Source organism: Cheilinus undulatus, linkage group 16, assembly GCF_018320785.1.
Source record: "Cheilinus undulatus linkage group 16, ASM1832078v1, whole genome shotgun sequence".
Lineage (NCBI taxonomy): Eukaryota > Metazoa > Chordata > Actinopteri > Labriformes > Labridae > Cheilinus > Cheilinus undulatus.
The window spans coordinates 33,862,568-33,882,430 of NC_054880.1; the positions used below are offsets into that span (position 1 = coordinate 33,862,568).

The following is a 19,863-nucleotide window of genomic DNA, read 5'->3' on the forward strand; positions in this document are numbered from 1 at the left end:
CCTCTGTTTTAAAGGTGCTATACAAATACAGTTATCATTATCATTAGTTGTTGCATTATTATCATCATTATTATCATTATCAATATTATTACACCAACTAGTAGTGAAACTCAGATTTTCACCAACACAATCTCCTTCACTAGAGCTTGTTTAAATAATTCAGTCCACATAATTCTCTTCTGAGGAATAACAGCAATATTCTGACTGACCCACTGTCTTTGGGAAACTGTGATGGACAAAGGAATTTAGACCTAATGGATGAAACAAGTGATTTTCTAAGCCATGGATAATTTTATAGTAAATTCGATTCCTTAATCACAGTTTTAACAGCTGTTTGTTGGATATTTGGATTATCATGTTGCAGATTAAATATGTAAAAACATTTGGTATGTTTGAATGTTAAAGAACTTCTGGTATATTTTCCTTCGTATTTTCTGCAAGAGTAATGTACTGTATGTAAGACACTGGCTTCAACATGGACTGTAAAATTCAGACGATCTTACGATTTCAGTAAGGAAATTACTTATAAACATAAGTCGAAATTAAAGGGGTAGAATTGAATAAGTTTATACTTCTTCCTAATCTTTTTTGCTCATTGCCTGATTGTACTTAAATGCAGCACGGGTGTTTGTCCTGAATCCTGAATCGCAATAGGAAGGCTGCACTGCGCCTCAACGGTGACCTCTTCTGGTCATATATGACTACTACGTAATTTAACAGTAACTGGATAGGGAAGTGTGGCAGTGAATCTGTGTAAATACACTTAATTCAGAAAGGATTCTGAATAATCCCACCTGGAGATTGCAGGAAAAAAACACCACATGTAAGCCAAGTAAGCTTTCATATGTTTTCCACTGAGGAGGGACTTCTGTCTATCTGCTCTGCCATAAAGCCCACTTCAGTGGAAGGCCTTGTCCTTTTGGAACTTTGTCCCATCTCCACACAGGATCTCTGGAGCTCAGTCAGAGCACCCATCAGGCTCTGTCTGGTCTCCTCTCTTACTAAGCCCCTTCTCCCCTGATTGCTCAGTTTGGCCGGGTGACCAGCTCTTGGAAGAGTCTTGGTTGTGCCAAACTTCTTCCATTTGAGAATTATGGAAGTCCCTGTGTTCTGGGAACCTTCAGTGCAGCAGAAATGTTTTTGTAGCCTTCCCCAGCTCTGTGCCTGTCAACAATCCTGTCTCTGAGCTCTGAGGGCACCTCCTTTGACCTCATGGCTTGGTTTTTGCTCTGATATGCATTGTCAAATGAGAAGCCTTCTATAGAGAGGTGTGTGCCTTTCCAAATCAGGTCCAAACAATTTAATTTACCTAAGGTGGACTCCAGTCGAGGTGTAGAAACATACAGAAATCCAGACAAGAGGGAGGAATCTGAGCTTAATTTTAAGTGTTCTGGCAAAGGGTCTGAATACTTATGTCAATGCGGTATTTCAGTTTTTTCTTTTTCATACATTTGTAAAAATTTAAAAAAAAACTGTTTTTTATTGATGGGGTACTGAGTGTAGATTAATGAGAAAAAAATAATTAATTGATGACTCTTACACCATAATACACTAAGCTTTGTGTAAACCTTATATTTTGTGCTTGTGGGAACGGCTGTATTGATAATTTCTTATTTCTGCTGTGGTTTGTTCATATCTTTTGCTTCTAGCTGGAAATTGTATTTCCGTCTTGAACACAGTGAAAGCATTTAACTGAAGTCAACGGAACTGAAGCACAAAATCAGATTTACCACCGTCCTCATGGACCCTAATTTGAACCTTAAGCAAAAACTTTTTAAAGTTGGCATTTCACACTTTGTTATGGTGTTGACAAAAAAAAACTGGGAAGATAAAAAACTTAATAGCTTTACAAATATGTAAATCAAAGCTTTGTTTTCTTTTAACAGGTTTGATTATTATCGTGTTTCATTGCAGATAATTCTTTTTTCTGTTAACTCAAACTTAATAGAATAACTGTCATCAGGTAAACATTAAGAACAATATAGATTTGATATAGATGACTCTATTGTTTACTCTCCCACATAGATCTGGCTGCTTTCAGTGCATATCTTCTTTTTCTCAGACATGTGGGGTTTAAGGCCCAATTAGATAAGCTAATCCTGCGTGCCCCGGGGCCACTCTCATGACTGTACAGCATGAACTTTTACATTTCATCCAGTCATTTGGTCTCTAAACATAGGACAGAGAGGAAGCATGCAGAGAGCTCATCAAAGTGCTTTTCAGGGGATTTTCCTTGTTTGAATCCTGTCAAGGCTCCATTTTTCAAACACAGTGTCAGTTTGAATGAGTATCATAAAATAAAGTTGTAGAGCAGGCAGATAGCTACTGAAACACTGATAAAGGTCATGCTGTACATTATTCCAAAGCTACAGTCTACCAGTACAAGTCATAGGACTGAGGTGGCTGCAGGCTAAGTTATTATGCTCATTATGTCAGGCGTTCAAGCAGAATATACTGAACTCCTGACCACCATGCTTTATCAAATCATCTTTTAAATATAAGTCTTCCCATTAAACTAAGTTGTAGGAAATCTCAATTACAGCAGATGGAATTTAGCAAAGTGAGTGTGACAAAGGCTTTAGAGCAACATATTTAATAAGCTCTGAATGGTAATGATCTCCAGATTCCATGAGGTATGAGCAGAAACAGGCTTGATGTCAGAAAGCAAGGACAGAGAAATATTCTGTATGTTTCTTAGGATTAACTGTTCATTTTAGAAACCAAACCATTCTTTCAGCCTCCATAAGGTTGGTTTGGGGTTTTTCAGTGAGAGAGCTTTTGACCAGCTGACCACAGAACTTTCCTTATCATGCATATGCGCTCACAAATGTGCCAAGGATGCATCATCCTGCCTGGAGTCCTGATATCACACAGGACAGACTGTGGGGTTTATCTAGGAGCTGGGTCTCTTCTGTGCCTTTCTTTTGCATCTCTTATCAGAATGCACACATGCAACCACTAACACACTTTCTCTGCTCTCATACTGTTCACAAGTATTCTGCATTTTGATCTGGTTGTGAGCCCAAGTTTACCTTTACTTCTCTTGAACAGCTGCTGCACTCACACTTTCTCCACTCATGCACATCACAAACTACTGACTACCACTCCTCATAGTGTTCATCTGTTTGGGCTAGTGAATAACTGCTTGGATAATTGATTCTGAGTTGAATAAATAATGTTTCAGTATGGTGTTCTCTCCCATTGTGTGGTAACTTCCTATTGGCGGAGTCATGACTACAAGAAACAATCACATAACCTCCAGGCATCTATGGACAACAGGGCAGGCTCTGTAAGTCCTGCATAGTTTTGTTGTCTCCTCCAGTATTTGAAAGGTTTCAGAATTCACTGTGAAAATTCATAAAAGTTTCAGAACAATCCAGGCTGAAGTTGGCATTTCTGGCACAATGAGGAGCATGCATGAGGATGAATAAAGCTTGAAGGAAACAAACCTGTGGGCTTGTAGCCTCCATCAGACCCTGATCATGGCTATGAGCCCAAAACTTCTGATCATTAGAAAAAGTTGCAAGTCCAAACTCTGAAAAAATTCCAAAGAAGAATAAAAAAATTCTCAGCCAAATTTCTGAAAGTTTCCATGAATCTTGATGAAAGTTTGGCCAAAAACAAATGAACGAAAAATCTAGGAAAATTCCTTGTGAAATGCCCTGAATTCCTGACCAGAAATCTTTGAGATGTTATGTAAACTCTCTGTACACAATTTTAAAAAATCCAGAGACAAAATAGGAGAAATTTCCAGGTAAGAATTTCCATATATATATATAATATTTGAAAATCCACTGAATTTAAATGATAATTTATTTAAAATAATAATTAAAAACAAACTACAAAAAAAAAAAAAAAAAAAAAACTACAAAGCATTTGCATGCAACTTTATGGGAAGTTTGGATATTTTTTTATATTATCAGGAATTTCTCAGAAAAGTCACCAGGAATTCTCAGGGGAAAATTTCAAAAGTTGAACAAGGGGGTTTGATATAGGCTACAACTTAAAGTCTGGGGTCATGACCCATCGATTTTTCGTTAAAAATTTTCCGTACCGTTGTAAACATAAAGTCATAAAAAAATCTGTGCCATCTGAAAAAAATGTAGTCAATAGGTCAAAAAACTATAATAATAATAGTGTAACATTTAATATTGTTCCGATTCATTTTTTATTCAAACGTGTCCTTGGAATAAAAAAAAATCTTTTATCTGTGACTCAATTTTCCTTTACGGTTTTTATGACATTTACATGAAGAAAAAATAACTTTAAAATACAGCCTTATCTTACAGCCCTGATAGTGTTTTTATGGAGTCTGTCACTTGTAAATCATTTCTACTGCCGTTATTTAACAACAAGTGTGTCTGAATCGTGTCGTGTAAACAAAAGCAGTGGAGGACATCTACGCAAAGTTTATGGTTACGTAACGTCAGCGAGCTACAGCGGCCTGTGTTTTTCGGAAATGCATATTTGGTGTGTTCTAAAAATCCTGAAAGCCCATTGGTAGAACTGAACGTTAGCTCCCGCCCACAGGCCGTTGATTACCTTTTCCACTTCCCCTGCTCGGCTCCAGTAGTTCTCCACCCATCAGCCGACAGAGAAGACGCAGTTCAACCGACTCTCGTCCTTCGTATAAACATATGGCAAAAACAGCCTTCTTTCTTTCTTTCATCGTTGTGCCCACTACTCTTTAAAAATTCCGCCGAAAAAGAGAAGACGATTTTCCAAAACATTCTGGCCGTTATCTCACGTAAGTAAAGCCGAGCACTTCGGTGGAGTTCCTTGGATTGAGCAGGCGGACGTTAACATGGCGGGCTGCTCTTTCTACCTTCTTGCCGCACATGACAGACCGATTCATTGAATTCAGAGTTACTGACATTTCTCACTGTAAATGTAGAGATAGTATTGGATTATGAAGCTTCGTCAACACCACAATATAATGTTGATTATACTTCTGTTTAAGTGTTTGTGGTTTGTATGCTGTTTTTAACAGAAATACACTGCTAACGTAAGCTTCTTCCTTCGACGTGCTGTCGGCCCTAGCTCAGCGTTAGCAGCTCTCGCGCTGCCCGGAATTTCTAAGCGGCGTGATTACTGGCAATGGCGTCTGCTGTGTTTGCTGTAGCTGCGTTTAACGTATTAAATGATAGTATTAGTGACACTTGGTCGCTCTGGAGATTAGTGTTATTGTTTTGGTGACGCAGTGCAATAATATGTCATTTTGTCAATGAGTTATTATGGCGTTTCGTGTAATGTCATTATTTTATGATAACATATTAGCCCATGCTATAAACCCATGAGAAGCGGTTAAAAGTAAATATCCAATGTAATGGTGATGTCAAAATAATTCAAGGGGATTTATTCGGTTAAAGTGAAGTCACGCAAAGTATCGCGAGAGTTGCTTCAAAATTACTGTGAAATTTTGACCAATGATAAATAAAAACAAACTGTGATAATGGAAAACTAATAATATTATAAGAATCGGAATGACCAGTGAGTTCAGCAAATTGCCCCTAATTCATGAGATCTTGCTTTTGATCAACACATGCTGCCTGTTCTCCTTTTATGGTGTGTTTGTTATGCATTGTAGTCTTATATTGTGAATGTTTGTCTCCAGGGCTCCCCTGTCTCTGCACAGGTGTATGAGCGCTACCCAGAGGGCCTAGGGGCGGCTCTTTACCGGGAGCACTTTGACTTCAACGCTGAGCCGCCTTGGGATCCTAGCTGATAGCAGGACAGGTCCATCTCCCGACTTGTCCATGTGAGTGACTCACCGTTTCTTGTACACACAGAAAAGCATGCTTACTTACGCATACACCTGTGGCAAAGTCCAGGATCATTGTGTTCTAGTTGGAACACTTACAGCCTAGATTAGACCAGTGTTTATGTTGGATTTTCTATTGGAACAAATGACAGTACTTATAATATTTAGGGCTTGTTTTGGCATAAGAAAAAAATAGATAACAAGCAGGGGAGGAAAAATTGCACAACTATTGTACTCAAGTTAAAGTACAGTTGATTTGGTTAATATTTAAGTAGTAGTAAAGTACTGGACTAAAAATCTGTGCCAAAAAAGTATTTTTAGTTTACTTAAAGTATTGAGTATGTACTGAACAGTATGATCTTTAATCATTCATAATAACATGAGACTATAAATCTTCAACCAGGATTTTCAGGTAAAGTCAAACCTCTTATGATAAAGTCAAATTCAACAGCTGTTTATAAATGTGATGGTGAATCATTCTCACTCTATGTGCTTCTGTGTAGTCAACAAAAATGGAAAAAGAAGAGTGTTGTACTGAAGTAAAAGTGCAATTTCTCTCGCTAAGTTTTTCTGATTGTGGTGCTAAATTGATACTTTCTAATACCGTGCCAATGCCTAAACAATGCATGAGTCAGTACTTTTGACAGATAAAAACTGTGTTGAAAGTCAGCATGAGAACAAAAGCCGTTTCAATTTCACAAATGATTCACTGAATAGCTTTAAAAAAGCCAGTAGAACATGGGATAATAAAGTAAACCAGTGTTATTTTTTTATTTAGAGGCTCAAGCAAAATTCATAGACTGGCGTTGTGTCAGAGACAAACCATGTTTTAAATGTGTCAGTCAGTGTGATTATTTCCTCAGTAGGAAAATGTAAGCAGAGCAGAGACATTTCTCCAGACTGCAAAACAATTTAAAGACATCCATGCTCTGCTGTAATAATGTGAGTGCACATAAATCACACAGTTTCAATAACATAGTTTTGACTTTTCGTTTGGGGTGTTAGGGTATTGAAATGAGGTATATTCATCTGTGTTGTAATTTGGTCCGGTAGGTATTGAGTGTGTTGGTACCAGTACCATATCGGTACCAAATTTCAGTACTCATCCCTAGTTAAAACTTAGTTTAGAAGAAGTAAAAGTTCTGTTGTCAAAATGTACTCATAAGTACAAGAGCACACAAAGCCTGTGAAGCCCTGTGAACAAGATGTATATTTAAAAGAGAACGAGGACATGGGCCTATATTGAAGCTCATATGCCCTTTTCCTGTTGAATTTATTTCAAAGTTTAAACTACAATGTGCAAAAACAGATGAGTGTTGTTATTAACAGTAGTAATGTTTTTGTTTCGTCTTTTTCTTCCTCTCCAGTTTGTTGCATACCGGCAGGACCCATTGGCTCAGTCGTGACCCTTGACTTGCTTATCTGATCTTTATGATTGTCGGCTTAGCGGAATACGGTTGAGATGAAAGGACTCGCTGACAAACCCAGCTACATCATTGAACTCCTGGAGGGAGGAGTGACTCTTGATGATGTCATTGATGGACACATCTGCGAACAGACTCTGGTGAGTTCGGCTTTAATTGTCTAAATTGTTAGATGAAGAAATTCCCACAATGCTTGAGAAAGCTTTCATGCCCCTGTCATTGGCACTTTTTGGTGGATCGGATTACCTTTGTTTATTTGGAGACATAAAAGTTGTGAGTTAAAATGTTTACGTCTTCCAGGGTTTGAGTCCTATGTGTCAGGTTTTGTTGGTTAAGTTATCTGATTTGTGTACTTAGTGCAGCCTTGTGTGTTTTCAGGTGGAGAAGAGTGCATTTGTGGTGGGGGACCTTGGTGCCCTGATGCAGCAGCATGTGTGCTGGCAGAGTGTGGTGCCACAGCTGCAGCCGTACTACCCAGTCAAGTGCAACAGCAGCCCCGCTGTCATTGAAGTGCTAGCCTCCCTGGGCCTTGGCTTCGTTTGCACCAACAAGGTAAACTTTAATCCTTACAGAGCCATATTAAGCAATTTTTTCTTACCTCAGAAGGGCTCAGTGACAGATCCTCTTATGAATGCACCAGACATTTTTGGGGCAATTTCATTAAAAGCACTCAATTGATGACTAGTAAGCTGATGACTAATATCCTTTCGACTTATGCAATGCACCTGGTGCCGATGTGAACGGGCTTCTAGAATCTGCTAACACGTGTGTCCTCTTCCACACAGGCTGAAATGAGCTTGGTGTTGGAGCATGGTGTATCACCAGAAAACATCATTCTGTCTGGTGTGTGCAAGCAGCTGGCACACATCAAGCACGCTGCCAAGAACAACATTCAGCATCTTGTGTGTGAAAATGAGGCAGAGTTGTCCAAGATTTCCCGCCTGCACCCCAATGCAAAGTAAGTGAAGGCATTAAGCAACAAACATGATTTAATTAATCAAAAACAAAGACTGTTTAATGCAGTTATTATGATGATGAACCCATTTTGGATTAGTGATGAAATAACCTTTGTCTCATAAAAGAATATACAAGTCTTGCTTGTATGCAATGTTTGTTTCGCATTGTTAGACTAGGCTGATGTTTGGTCTGTGTGTAGGTTGCTGCTGCAATTAAGCACCAAGGCCCACGCAGCAGAGACCAGCATGGCCTTTGGCTTCTCTCTGAAGAGTTGCCGACACCTGCTGGAAGCAGCCAAGGAGATGGGGGTCCAAGTGGTTGGGGTTACGTTCCAGATCCCCAGCTCCTGCCAGGACCTGCAGGAAGCCTACACCCATGCACTGTCAGATGCCCGCTGTGTGTTTGATATGGGAGTGAGTACTCTTTGAAAACTGTATTTTTTGATTCTGACATGATTACAGTCAGAGATGTAAGTCAGTTTGAGATTTTTTTTTTAAGTTAAAAACTGGCTTTTTTCCTGCCTTTCTAGGCGGATCTGGGCTTTAACATGAACATCCTGGACATTGGTGGTGGATTTACTGGCTCAGAGTTTCAGCTCAAACAGGTAAACAGCTGCTGTGTAATAAAGGATGCTTTAACCAGACTTAACAGATGAATATGTCACCAGCTGGCTTTTCTTTCAGTAGCTCAGATGTCACCTGATTTTCTTTTCACTCACATTAGTAAAGTCTGAAGTTTATTTCTGAAATAAGTTTATTATTAAATGGGAAGTTATGCCTGTTTATTGTTGATGTGGAAAATCTCTGAATGTTTACCTCCCTGCTGTGTGTCAAGGTTGAGTCTGCAGTCAGGCCGTGGCTGGATGCGTACTTCAGCCCTCTGTCTGGTGTTCAAGTGTTGGCCCAGCCTGGCAGCTTCTACGTGGCCTCGGCATTCAGCCTGGCTGTCAATGTGATCGGCAAAAAGGCAGCAGCTCCTCAATGGGACAGCCTCACTCAAAGTGAGTTACTTAATTCTATCCTGAGTTCTTTGTCCTCTGTAGTCCAGTTAATCTGTCTGTGAATAAGTGCATACAATTTTGTCCAGTCTTAGAAAGCACAAAAGGGTTTGTGTTCACATTCCAGTGTTGCATAACAAAAGCAAAGGTATCAGAGATCAAATCTGATTTAGATAATGCACCATGTTCTATATGTCTGACCAGATGCCCTCTGTATTTGCACAGGCGAGAACAATGAAGATGCAGAGTTCCTGTACTACATGAATGAGGGTGTTTATGGTCCATTCAGCCGCAAGCTGTTGGGAAACACCATCACTGCCCCGTCTGTACACAAGGTTAGTAGGTCTCCACCCAAGAGAGTTAACCCCATTTAGGACTGAATGAAGTATCTGATAGCAGCTCTGTTGAATGTAGGAAAAAGAGGTCATGCATTGTGGGACTCAAAGGAAGCAGGGTCAGAATTGCTTTGGATGGTAATTCATGTTGCCCCAGATAATGACCCTGCATTGATACATAATTTGTAACACATAAAGGATGTTTAAGTATTTCTGAAGTAGTAACCATCAGATGTAGAATAGCTTTGGCTAGTGATGTAAAAAGTAACAGGTGTATGCAGCCCCTTTTTATATTGTTTGACCGTTAGCAGCTAGTAGCTGGTTAACACTCTCTTATTTTGATGTTTACTGACGTTATCGATCAACCCCTTTCCTCTCTGCAGCATGCGCTGTGTGCCGAGGAGGCGGTGTATCCCAGCAGCCTGTGGGGCCCATCACTGGACCAACTGGACTGTGTGGTGGAGCGCTGTCTGTTGCCTGAACTCAGTGTGGGGGACTGGCTTCTCTTCTCTAACATGGGGGCGTGCGGCCTGGAGGAGTTAAGCTCCTCCCAGCTGCCCGTTTATTACACTGTCTCCACCTGTGACTGGTGAGTTTGGACATGAATATTTACGGCAAGGTTTTTTAGTACCAGTTTGTTTTAAAACAGTCATTCTGTTCATTTAATGAATAGTACAGAGATTTAGAGATTAATGAATTTATCAAAATGTAGGCAAACATCCGTACATTGTCTAACCTACACAAACATTTAAATTGATTTGTCCAGTTTAGACGATGTGCAGGAGTTCTGGAAGTAAAAACAAGATATTGCCCCAAAAATGACCTAAATTTTTGTTGCAATGGTATTAAACCGGTATCACTATCAATTGGTATTTTTCTCATGGATCATATCAAAGTTTAAAATTCTGGTGCTGTGATATATAAGACTGTCAAAGACATTATAAGACTGTGACAGAACAGTCCCTGATGCATTTTTTTTTTTTTGTCCATAGGTACGAAATGCAGGAGGCCGGTGTGGCTCTGGACAGCGCCGTGAAGAATTTCTCCATGGTCCAGTACAGTGCGTAACTACCCTCTGCTCCTGTCCCATATTATATTGCACGTCCTCCTTAGCCTCTGCTTTCACCATGTGAGAAGAGGGGTCAGTGGGGCATATGGGACAGGGCGCTAAATATGGTCAACATTCCAGCCACGTTGGAAAATGCAGTGTGTCCGATTATTTCTTCCAGGAATTTGACTTTTTTACCTCTCAAAATTGATTAAACATGGTTGCAGAATACCTCAAATATCTAAAATCCAATCTGGAAGATAAAACGTCTCGATTTCACTCCTCCCTCTCACGGACTCTGAATAGTTGTCAGCTTCAAGAACTCTAGCCCAAGCTCAAATGACATTATGCAACAAAATGGACGACTCTTTGGAGATGGGACCCCTCAACGTGTTTGGGGTGGTTTTTGTTTCCTAAATCAAATCCAGTTTACAAAATGTACAATTAATTTGAATCATGTTCACTATTGATTACCTGTTGACAGTTGTGTAAATCCTGTGTCCGATCGACTCCAATACATTTGTCTGTAGATGATTTTTGAAGTGTTTAAAGAATCAATGCCTCATGTGGATTCTGTACTGCAGACCCTTCACTTTGCATAGTTTAAACAGAAATTAAGATAATGATGTAACCTCTTTCTTTATTGCAGCTCACCTCGATGCATTTTTATTTATTGGATTCAGATACTACTGGGGCATATTTAAAGCTCCATCTTTAAGTGTGTTTTGCCCAGGTGTTATGCTGTGGCCCATCTAACAGTGTTTTTCTGATAAGATATTGATGTGTTTTTTAACGCTACATGGATTACGTGTGCTGTGATTTCCATTTGTGACCTCAGTGGTGTCCCTTTACTCAAAAAGGCATGATCCAACCCGATGCACTCCTTGCCTCTAATAGAGAGGGGTCAATCAGGTTTAAGATGCACAAAATCTTTTGTAGGTTAAAAAAAAATGTGATATTGAACAACACAGCCCTGGTTTTCCAGATCTTCATTGAAGGATTGGTCCTTGGTGGATCTGGAAACCCAGAAAAGGAGCGGTTTTTGGTGACACAAATTCCTTTGTGGCTAATGTGGATGTGAAAGACCTGCTAGTTGTACACAGACCTCTCTGAGGCAGTGCAGACAAAAAGCCAGACGTTTCCTCATGCCTCTCTGAAGTTATGAGGGAAATAATGCACAGTCTCATGTACAGCTAAATGTCTCATGTTAAATAATATTAAAGGTGACCTGACTTAACTGCAGTTTTTGAAGAATCCTGCCCTCGTGTGTTACAATTGAATAATGTATTAATTACTTGCTTGTCTAAGGCACTAATGGACCATAGCCTGTTTTTGACTGTAAATTGTGCTTGTTAAAGTGATGAAAGTGATTAATTTAATACATTTCTGACTGAAATCATCTCTGGTCTTTGTGTCATCATTCAATGTTTTTTTGTTGTTGTTGTTTTAATCAGTGTTGGACCAGTATGAGTCAAAGCATTTGGTCTGCTGTGGAGTTTTTCAAGGGTATGTTTGTTGTACACCAGTTAAATGTGCTGAAAACAATGTGTAATCCAGCTTTGGCCCTGCATTTTCAGCCCTGGCTGAATTCCAAGGTCTGTGCGTGATATCGCATGGTAATCTGTAATTGATCACAACACTTAAATTAGGTTATGCAATATTTTCTTTAATGTAGACTTGCACAATTATCTGCTAAAAATGGAAAGTATATATGGTTTTCTTTTTGATCAACAGATACTGTTAAGTCATACAAAGCAGTTCTTAAACTCAGAATCCCCAAGGGTCCTAGAAAATTCTAGTAAAGTCTTGAATGTGACATTTAAAATTCAAGGCTTTAAAAAGTCTTACTTTTACCAGTGAGAGGTCTTAAATTTTAAGGGCACATTAACTAAGACGTCATAAGAACCTAGTGTCCTTTTTTGCATTTCTAACTGAATTTTCTCCACAAATTAAGTATTCTCCAGAATTCAGCGTTGGATGCTCAAAATATTCTGGAGGAACTCCTTTTATAGTACTTGCTGTGACTAAACAAAATGCACTGATGTGAAACACCAGTCCAGTTCTTTACCAATTGGGCTAGTGTTTCTCACTTAAAATTAATGCAGACCACTCTTATTTTAGCAGGTCTTCCCAGACAAAAAGCATCATTCTGCGTTATAATAGTTGAACTATTCAGAATCAGGTCAGCACACCTGCTAAAATGTGTTGTGATAAATATCACCAATAAGACATGTTGATGGAATATAGACTTAAATGTGCAAGAAATCATCAAATTTGGGCATTTTTGGCCCAAAAATGTATTTGCTCTGTACCATTTCATAAACATTTGATTAAATCAGGAAATTCAGCCCTGGTCCGAGAAATTACATCTTTCATTTTTGACAGCAAAAACTGGTATTAAAATTCTCAGTTCAGGTCTTAAAAAGGTCTTGAAAAGTCTTAACTCGTATTTTTAAAAGTGTGTTCACACCCTGAATCTTTAAAGGCTGAATATTTTTCATAGTTTTTGATCAGTGCTTTTAGTTTAAACACTACATGTTTCTCTGTCCTAATGTTGTTTTAATAGATCTGAAAAGTCTGATTAAAGTTTGGATTTACAAATCTGTAGTCAGAATTGAGCATGAGATGGGCTCTTTGTCATCAGGTGAATGAAAAATAGGGATGCATGATATTGGATTTTTGATGATATCCGATATGCCGATATTTACAGATTAATTTTAGCTGATACCGATATTTAAATATGCTTTTCAGAAAAGAAATTTCGATCCTTTTGGACACACTGTAAAGTTTGAGGATGACCAAGGAAAAAAAGACTTTAGTCCTTAAAAAACACTAAATTTTAAAGAATGACGATAAATAAAAAGACCTCAACTGACATATGTCTGTTGGTTCAGCCTAAAACTCCAATAATTTGTAAGTATATATGGACAAAATTTACAGTCTGTATGCTGAAATACAAAGGCAAAATATCGGATGTAAATATCAGAAGAAACTTTAATATCTGCCGCTAGAGACCAGATCAATAATGTCGTGCATTCCTAATAATAACACTTTGGTTGTGTACCATGAAAGCACTTTTTTCAGCCATAACAGCAATCTAAATAAGACTAGCTGCTGCTTTTGAGGTCCCTACTTGATAAGAGAAGTATGCGTTAGTGCTAATTTTCACAAATTGCCGGTGTAAAATGCCACTGATCTCTGTTTCCAAAGTAAAAGTGATTTATATTAATTCATACTATGGAGTACATACTGCAAACCTGACATTAAAAAAAAACAAAACAAATATACTTACTTAAAAATATAACAAACAAGAAAGGTGCAAGACAGTAGATCAATGGCCAGTATCCATCCTTCTATCTCTAAGGCAGAGCTTTTCACTGAGAAGTTTGAAATTCAAGGCATGAGCCGCCCTATTACCAAAGACACAGTGAAACACAATGACAGAGAATATGCAACATATTTCATGAAGCCACAGGAGCTTTCGTGGCTTCTTCCCTTTCTAAAAATCATCACATTAAAAGTGGAACATTTACCTTTGTACACAAAAGTTAGTTTTCAAGGCCGTCTGACAAACTAGAAAGCCACACCTGCAGATTTGGTCTGGTAGTAGATCTCCATGCCTCGGCTATCGTATGTTTTCATTGTAACAAACAATATACAGCCATGTTTGTACCCGTGTTGCTCAGTTTACAGTTTTCATGAAAAACTCTTAGAATACATAGTTTAGGGCACTCATTCCCAAAGTCTGGGTGTTTGACAGGATATTTATGTCTGCAGCACATATTACAGCCAAGTGCCCCACCCTGCAACACACCCTCTCTACCATAATAAAACAAAACAAGGCTCTACCAGCCACTGGTTTGCAAATGTCTCAAAGTAACAGTCATGGATACTAATTAAAAAAAGAGTCATTGTTCCAGACCAGCTACTGAAGACCCAAGGGACCAAGCATGCAATGAAAGCCTATCTGACGGAGGTAAAGTTGCTCCTCAGACTTGATAAGCATCGATGTACGGAAAACTATGTTGTTGGGTCACGATGGCTTGTACTTCCTAAAAAGTGGGTCACCAGGTAAGGTTTGGGAAACAATGGTCTAGGGTAAAGTGTTAGCTTTTCACCCATAACATATGAAAGGGTGCACAGTACCCTCTCTCCAGAAAATCTGGATATTTTGGGCAATCCCAAAGGCAATTAAACAGTGTACCTTTTATTCCACAATTAGGAGAAATATCAGGGATAGTGGGATCATATTTAGTCAGTAGGGTTGGCGTTATGAATGTCCTCATTTCCACTTAAATTGGATTGATTTAAAATGAGTTTCTATGGATTGTGTTGTGTGTTTTCAAACAAATCTGCGATTCCTCAACTGTGATTCTCACCGTGCCAGTATTTTATTCTCTGATGAGCCTTGAGGGCCGTCTATAACTATTCAGTCAAAGCGAGGCATCTGACCCCTCTTAGAGTGGTACTTTACGGCCATTCCCTCCACAGAGGTAAGATAATGTAGGGGTAAAGATTTATGAGTTCTGGATATAAAGCTTCTAATCTGTTTTTGCTGAATGTCACATTTTTAGTCTCAGATCCTCAAAAGACATGAGAACATTATTGTTAAATAGATCTGCAATTTAAGATAACCTGTATCTGGTCAGATTTGGAAACCCATCCCTCATACCAGGTATAAAGAAATTGTTGCCTCAGATAGGAGAGAACTGGGATAGCTTTGGCTTTTCACCTCTGTGTTTGTGCACTTCATAACACACCTGTATTACATTTTTAACAAAAGGATTCTATCTATCAGATGTGATACTTTTAAGACCTTTTTAAAGACTAAGTTTTAAGACCCACTTACATTAGGGACAGTCATGTGTATCTTTTGTGCACAATGTAAGATAAAATGTGACAACATGGTCAAGAAAATGCAGATAGTTTGTTTTAGATGTCTGCAAATAAAGTAGGGCTGTCAAAAGGTTACAATTTTTAATCGCGATTTATCTCAGGATTTCTGTAGTTAATCACAATTAATCACACCCTTTTAAAAGCATTTTGAAATTCCATTATCTGCATTTAAACAGTTTTTGTGTCATTTGGATTTTTCTACGGTCTTAAACTGAGGGTAATAGACTTCTAGTTTAATACAGACCTGCTTTTACAGGTAGACCAAAGACTTTAACATGAACAACCCTGGAAAAGGACGTGGTTATGTACTGATGACTTATGCCTTGCCCACTGAGCTGTCTGCCTTTTTTTTTTTTAACTGGAATGAGACATTAAAGAGCAGTGAGGACTTATTTTACATCACTGATGCTGCAGGTAGATGCCAATGTAGAATAATTGTAAGCAAAAACATAGTGTGTTAATTGTTGATTGTAGTTAATTTCAATTAATGCAATTAATCTTGAAAGCCCTATCTATAATATATGTTATGTGTTGTTTTTTAGTATATTATGCATGAGTTATATGATGTATATATATCATTAATAATAATCTTTTTTCATAAACAGATATAAAATAAGAATTATATATATTATGTAAATATGAAACATTTTATTAATTTGAACAATTTTACATTTCTGTTTTTTATTCTCTCATCCTTGTGCATGAGTGGGGTTAGTATTAAAGGGATATTTCAGTATTTTTTGAGTCGTATGAGAAATGTAGAGGCATTAGCCTCCAGTGGCTTCAGTGAGCATTGCTCCTCTGAGAAGGACTCGCTAGTTGTACTGCTCAGAAAGCAAGGCTATACAGTGTAACAAATGGGTACAGTTTCTACCTGGAATTTATTGAGTTTTTGGTCAAATCAGGCCACAAAACAATGTTGACTCAAACATATTCACTATCAAAAAAAGATTTAAGCATTTTATTCAATACCCAGAAAACCTCTGTGTTTTTGTCACTCCTTTTAATGCAAGAGCACATAAGCGGTGGCTGAAGCCTGCATTGCAGAATAGCGGCAAAACACAGAGGCTTTCTGGGTTCAAAATAAAATGCTTCACAACTTTTCAATCGTGTGTACGTTTGAGCCAACATTGTTTTGTGGCCCATTTTTACCAAAAACTTGGTGAGAAACTGTACCCATCTGTTACACTGTATAGCCTAGCTTCCTCACCAGTACAACCAGTGAGTCCTTCTTAATGGAGCAATGCTAACTGAAATCACTGGAGGCTAATGCCACTACTACTGTTTTGTACCTCATACAACTTAACTTAATAAATACTGAAAAATCCTTTTAACAGTGGGGTTAGTATGAACACAGTGTTAGCTTTTCTCACACTATGAGACAGTTACATATTTCAAATCAGTGCTATGTTTTAGACAACAAGATGGTTATTAAGGTGAAATAAGGTTGGATTTGGTAACTTCTACATTCAGCTCAGTAACTGATTTACAAGTATGTTGAAGAAAATTACTTTCATGGGATGAAAATACACTTTCCTAAAGATGGCATATCTTTTGATATGATCTTACAAGAGTCTTTTAATTTAAACTGAAATCCTTAAAACTACTCATATGAGCCAAAACTCAACAGCTTTAGGACATCCTGTTTCCGCTGAACTCTATGGTGACTAAGAAAAAATTAATATCCCATGCAGATTTAAGTTTTTAAGTTTCATTTACCTCGTCCGATTGTAATTGTTAATTCAGAACACTGTAAGTCTCTTTGAGCTGTACCTTATATTACCTATTTCTAGGTAACTAAGTTTTATCTCTGTAATGGTTAATTATTCACTGTTACATTACCATATTTGTTTTGTAAATATATTCATCTTCAATAAAGGTAAAAAAAAGTACTGTGGCTCCTAATGTTTACACAGCTCTTATGCTTATAATCTATGCTGTAATTATCCATCACACTTTTCTCAGCACCATCTCTTCGCTCAAGTGAAGCAGTGTGATGAATGTTGAAAAAGATCCACTTCAAACTTGATGAACAAGCTCAGATGCAGCTTTAAACCTTCTGCAAAGGCAATGCAAACCTCGGGGATGTAAACATATGGACACTAAAGAAAAGCCCGGTGTAGTGGCTGACAGTGATACAGAATATGTCACGTAAAAAGAGAGATTACATCTTGAAGGGAAGGCGGCGTATGACAGAAAGGAGAGAGGATCTTCTTTAAACTGTTATTCTTATTAGGCACAGCTTGACTGAAGAAGACAACCTCTAAGACAAAATTAGGCTAAATACCGAATCTGTACATTATACAGCTCTCACCCTGTGAGGTTAAAATGTCCAACTCTTTCATATATCAGAGTGACGTCTCAAGGTCGGCTGCTCTTAGACGTCTTAAAGAGATTCCCACCTGTCCGACATCATCACTCAATGAAACATTAGAGAGCCGCCAGTCAGTTCAATTACCATTCAGAGGAGCAACACCTCCATCATGTTTTTTTTTTTTTTTTTGCTTTACAAGTGCGAATGTTTTTTGTTTGTATGCGTCTGGTGAGGCTAATATGTTCCTCATTGTTTCAGTATTGCTACCAGCTCTTTTAATTTCACATATTGAAATAATTACCAATTATTCATCCTCTCACACAACAGCCTGTCGGGAGCCATTTATTTTGAAGCACACATCTCCCAGGAAAGGGAACTACCTAACCACTACAGGGTCTTAGAAACTAAAAGTTTCTGATTCAGTTCAGCAAAAATGAAGGGAAAAAGAAAGGAATTAAAAAGTCTGTTTCCATTTTTCATATTTATCAAAAGAGGTTGTGGGCTTAGTTTTTGTGCTTTTAGTTTTAATCAGGAGTGAGACTTTGAGGGACCTCCACTAGATCCAGCTTTACCACATGCTTGTTTTTGTTCTAGCCTGTAGATTTATCAGTGCATCCTTACAGCTCTGCTGTGTCCATAACTAACAAGTCAACTCAGCGATGTGTGCACGTCAGTGATAGGACAATGCAAGTTTTTTAAGAAGTGGCCGGAGCTGAGGCTTGGGCCGATACTAGTTAACATTTTACAAGATTTTGCAAATAAGAGCAGCTTTACAGAGATGTCTTTGTACAGCATAATACTTGCTCAGAATATATGCATATTAGCACTGATAATCTCAAAGAATCAGGATTAATCAGGATTCATGAAGGTCCACAATCAGCGCACTGATTTTCTTTAATCGCCTGCTTTATTGTCCTTTCAAAACACTTTGGTTAAGACACATCAGTGTCTCCCTGCAGCAACACTGATGTAAATCAAGTCTATCACTGCTCCTTAAGGTCTCATTTCACTTTAAAAACTGACAGCTCAGTGAATGAGTCAGAAGACATCTGAACCTGGTTACCGCTATTTCATTTTCAATCCATAACAAGTTCCTTTTTTGTATTCAAGTTAAAGTTATAATCTTCTGTCTACCTATAAAAGCAGGTCTGTTTCCAAATGGGAAGCTAATTACCCTTAGTTTCAGAGAGTAAAAAATCCAAAAAAGCAATAAAAACAGATTGTAATGAAAAACACTGGGATTTTAAAATCCAATGAAAGGGTGCGATTAACTAACTACGAAAGTTCTTAGATTCATCGGGATTAAAACATCTAAATCTTTTGACAACCATGGTAAAAATGTTTTGATTAACGTAAATGTATTTCAAGCTTTGTAAAAGTGTTTCAGCCTTGGTAATTCTGTATTGCACTTCCATGCCAGCATATAAAACTGACCATACTTCAGAATGTTAGCTATTAAATCCTGAATTTATGCAGGTAGCGACGGTTTTTCAACCTTAATGCAAAAACGAACATGATAGCTCGCGAAAATGCTAAACCAAAACTGTTCTCTGGACAGAGACTGCCAAAATAAAAAAAGTAGGTCAATATAAAAATCTTTCGAAAATGACCCGCTTTCGATAAAAATTACTTTTAGTGAGTAGCTAGCCTTTCTTTGTGTCTGCGATATTACTGAACTTAAAATTATCCTGAAACCATCATCTGTGCTAGCTAAAACACACCTGTGCTAACTATTTCACCCTCTTCTCAATATAAAATGGAGCCTCTTTTCAATTGGAGGAGAAAAGTAGCATGATATGACGTCACACTGGAAGGACCGCCCATTTAGCTCATTTTCTCGACAGCCCATTGGTTGGGCTTGGTCATGAACCACGTGACAGACAGTGGGGGTCACTGTAGCCACACCCCCAAACCTAGCTATTAGTCAATGGAAAGAAGAGTTAAATTAAAGAGTCATTACTGAAATGGAGTACCTGGAGAGAGTTATGAATGGGACCACCTGGACCTGTTCAATGATGACTAGCACTGTTTATGAAAGAATAAACACTGCTTTAGTTTGTAAACTGAGAACTTCTCCCATTGGTCAGTTTGTTCAGTATGTAAATTAGGACTTCTACGTCAGATCCTGAAC

General features: G+C 38.2%; 1 protein-coding gene across 1 annotated transcript; it reads left to right on the top strand.

The window, feature by feature from the left end:
- Positions 1 to 4,580: 4,580 nt before the first annotated feature.
- On the top strand, positions 4,581 to 11,921 carry azin1b (antizyme inhibitor 1b). Its single transcript, XM_041809176.1, has 11 exons — positions 4,581 to 4,747; positions 5,615 to 5,758; positions 7,129 to 7,325; positions 7,564 to 7,737; positions 7,971 to 8,143; positions 8,342 to 8,555; positions 8,672 to 8,746; positions 8,977 to 9,142; positions 9,365 to 9,474; positions 9,858 to 10,063; positions 10,467 to 11,921. Exons 3-11 carry the CDS (start codon positions 7,224 to 7,226, stop codon positions 10,540 to 10,542), a joined length of 1,296 nt encoding a protein of 431 aa, XP_041665110.1. The 5' UTR covers positions 4,581 to 4,747; positions 5,615 to 5,758; positions 7,129 to 7,223; the 3' UTR covers positions 10,543 to 11,921.
- The last annotated feature ends 7,942 nt before the right edge of the window (positions 11,922 to 19,863 follow it).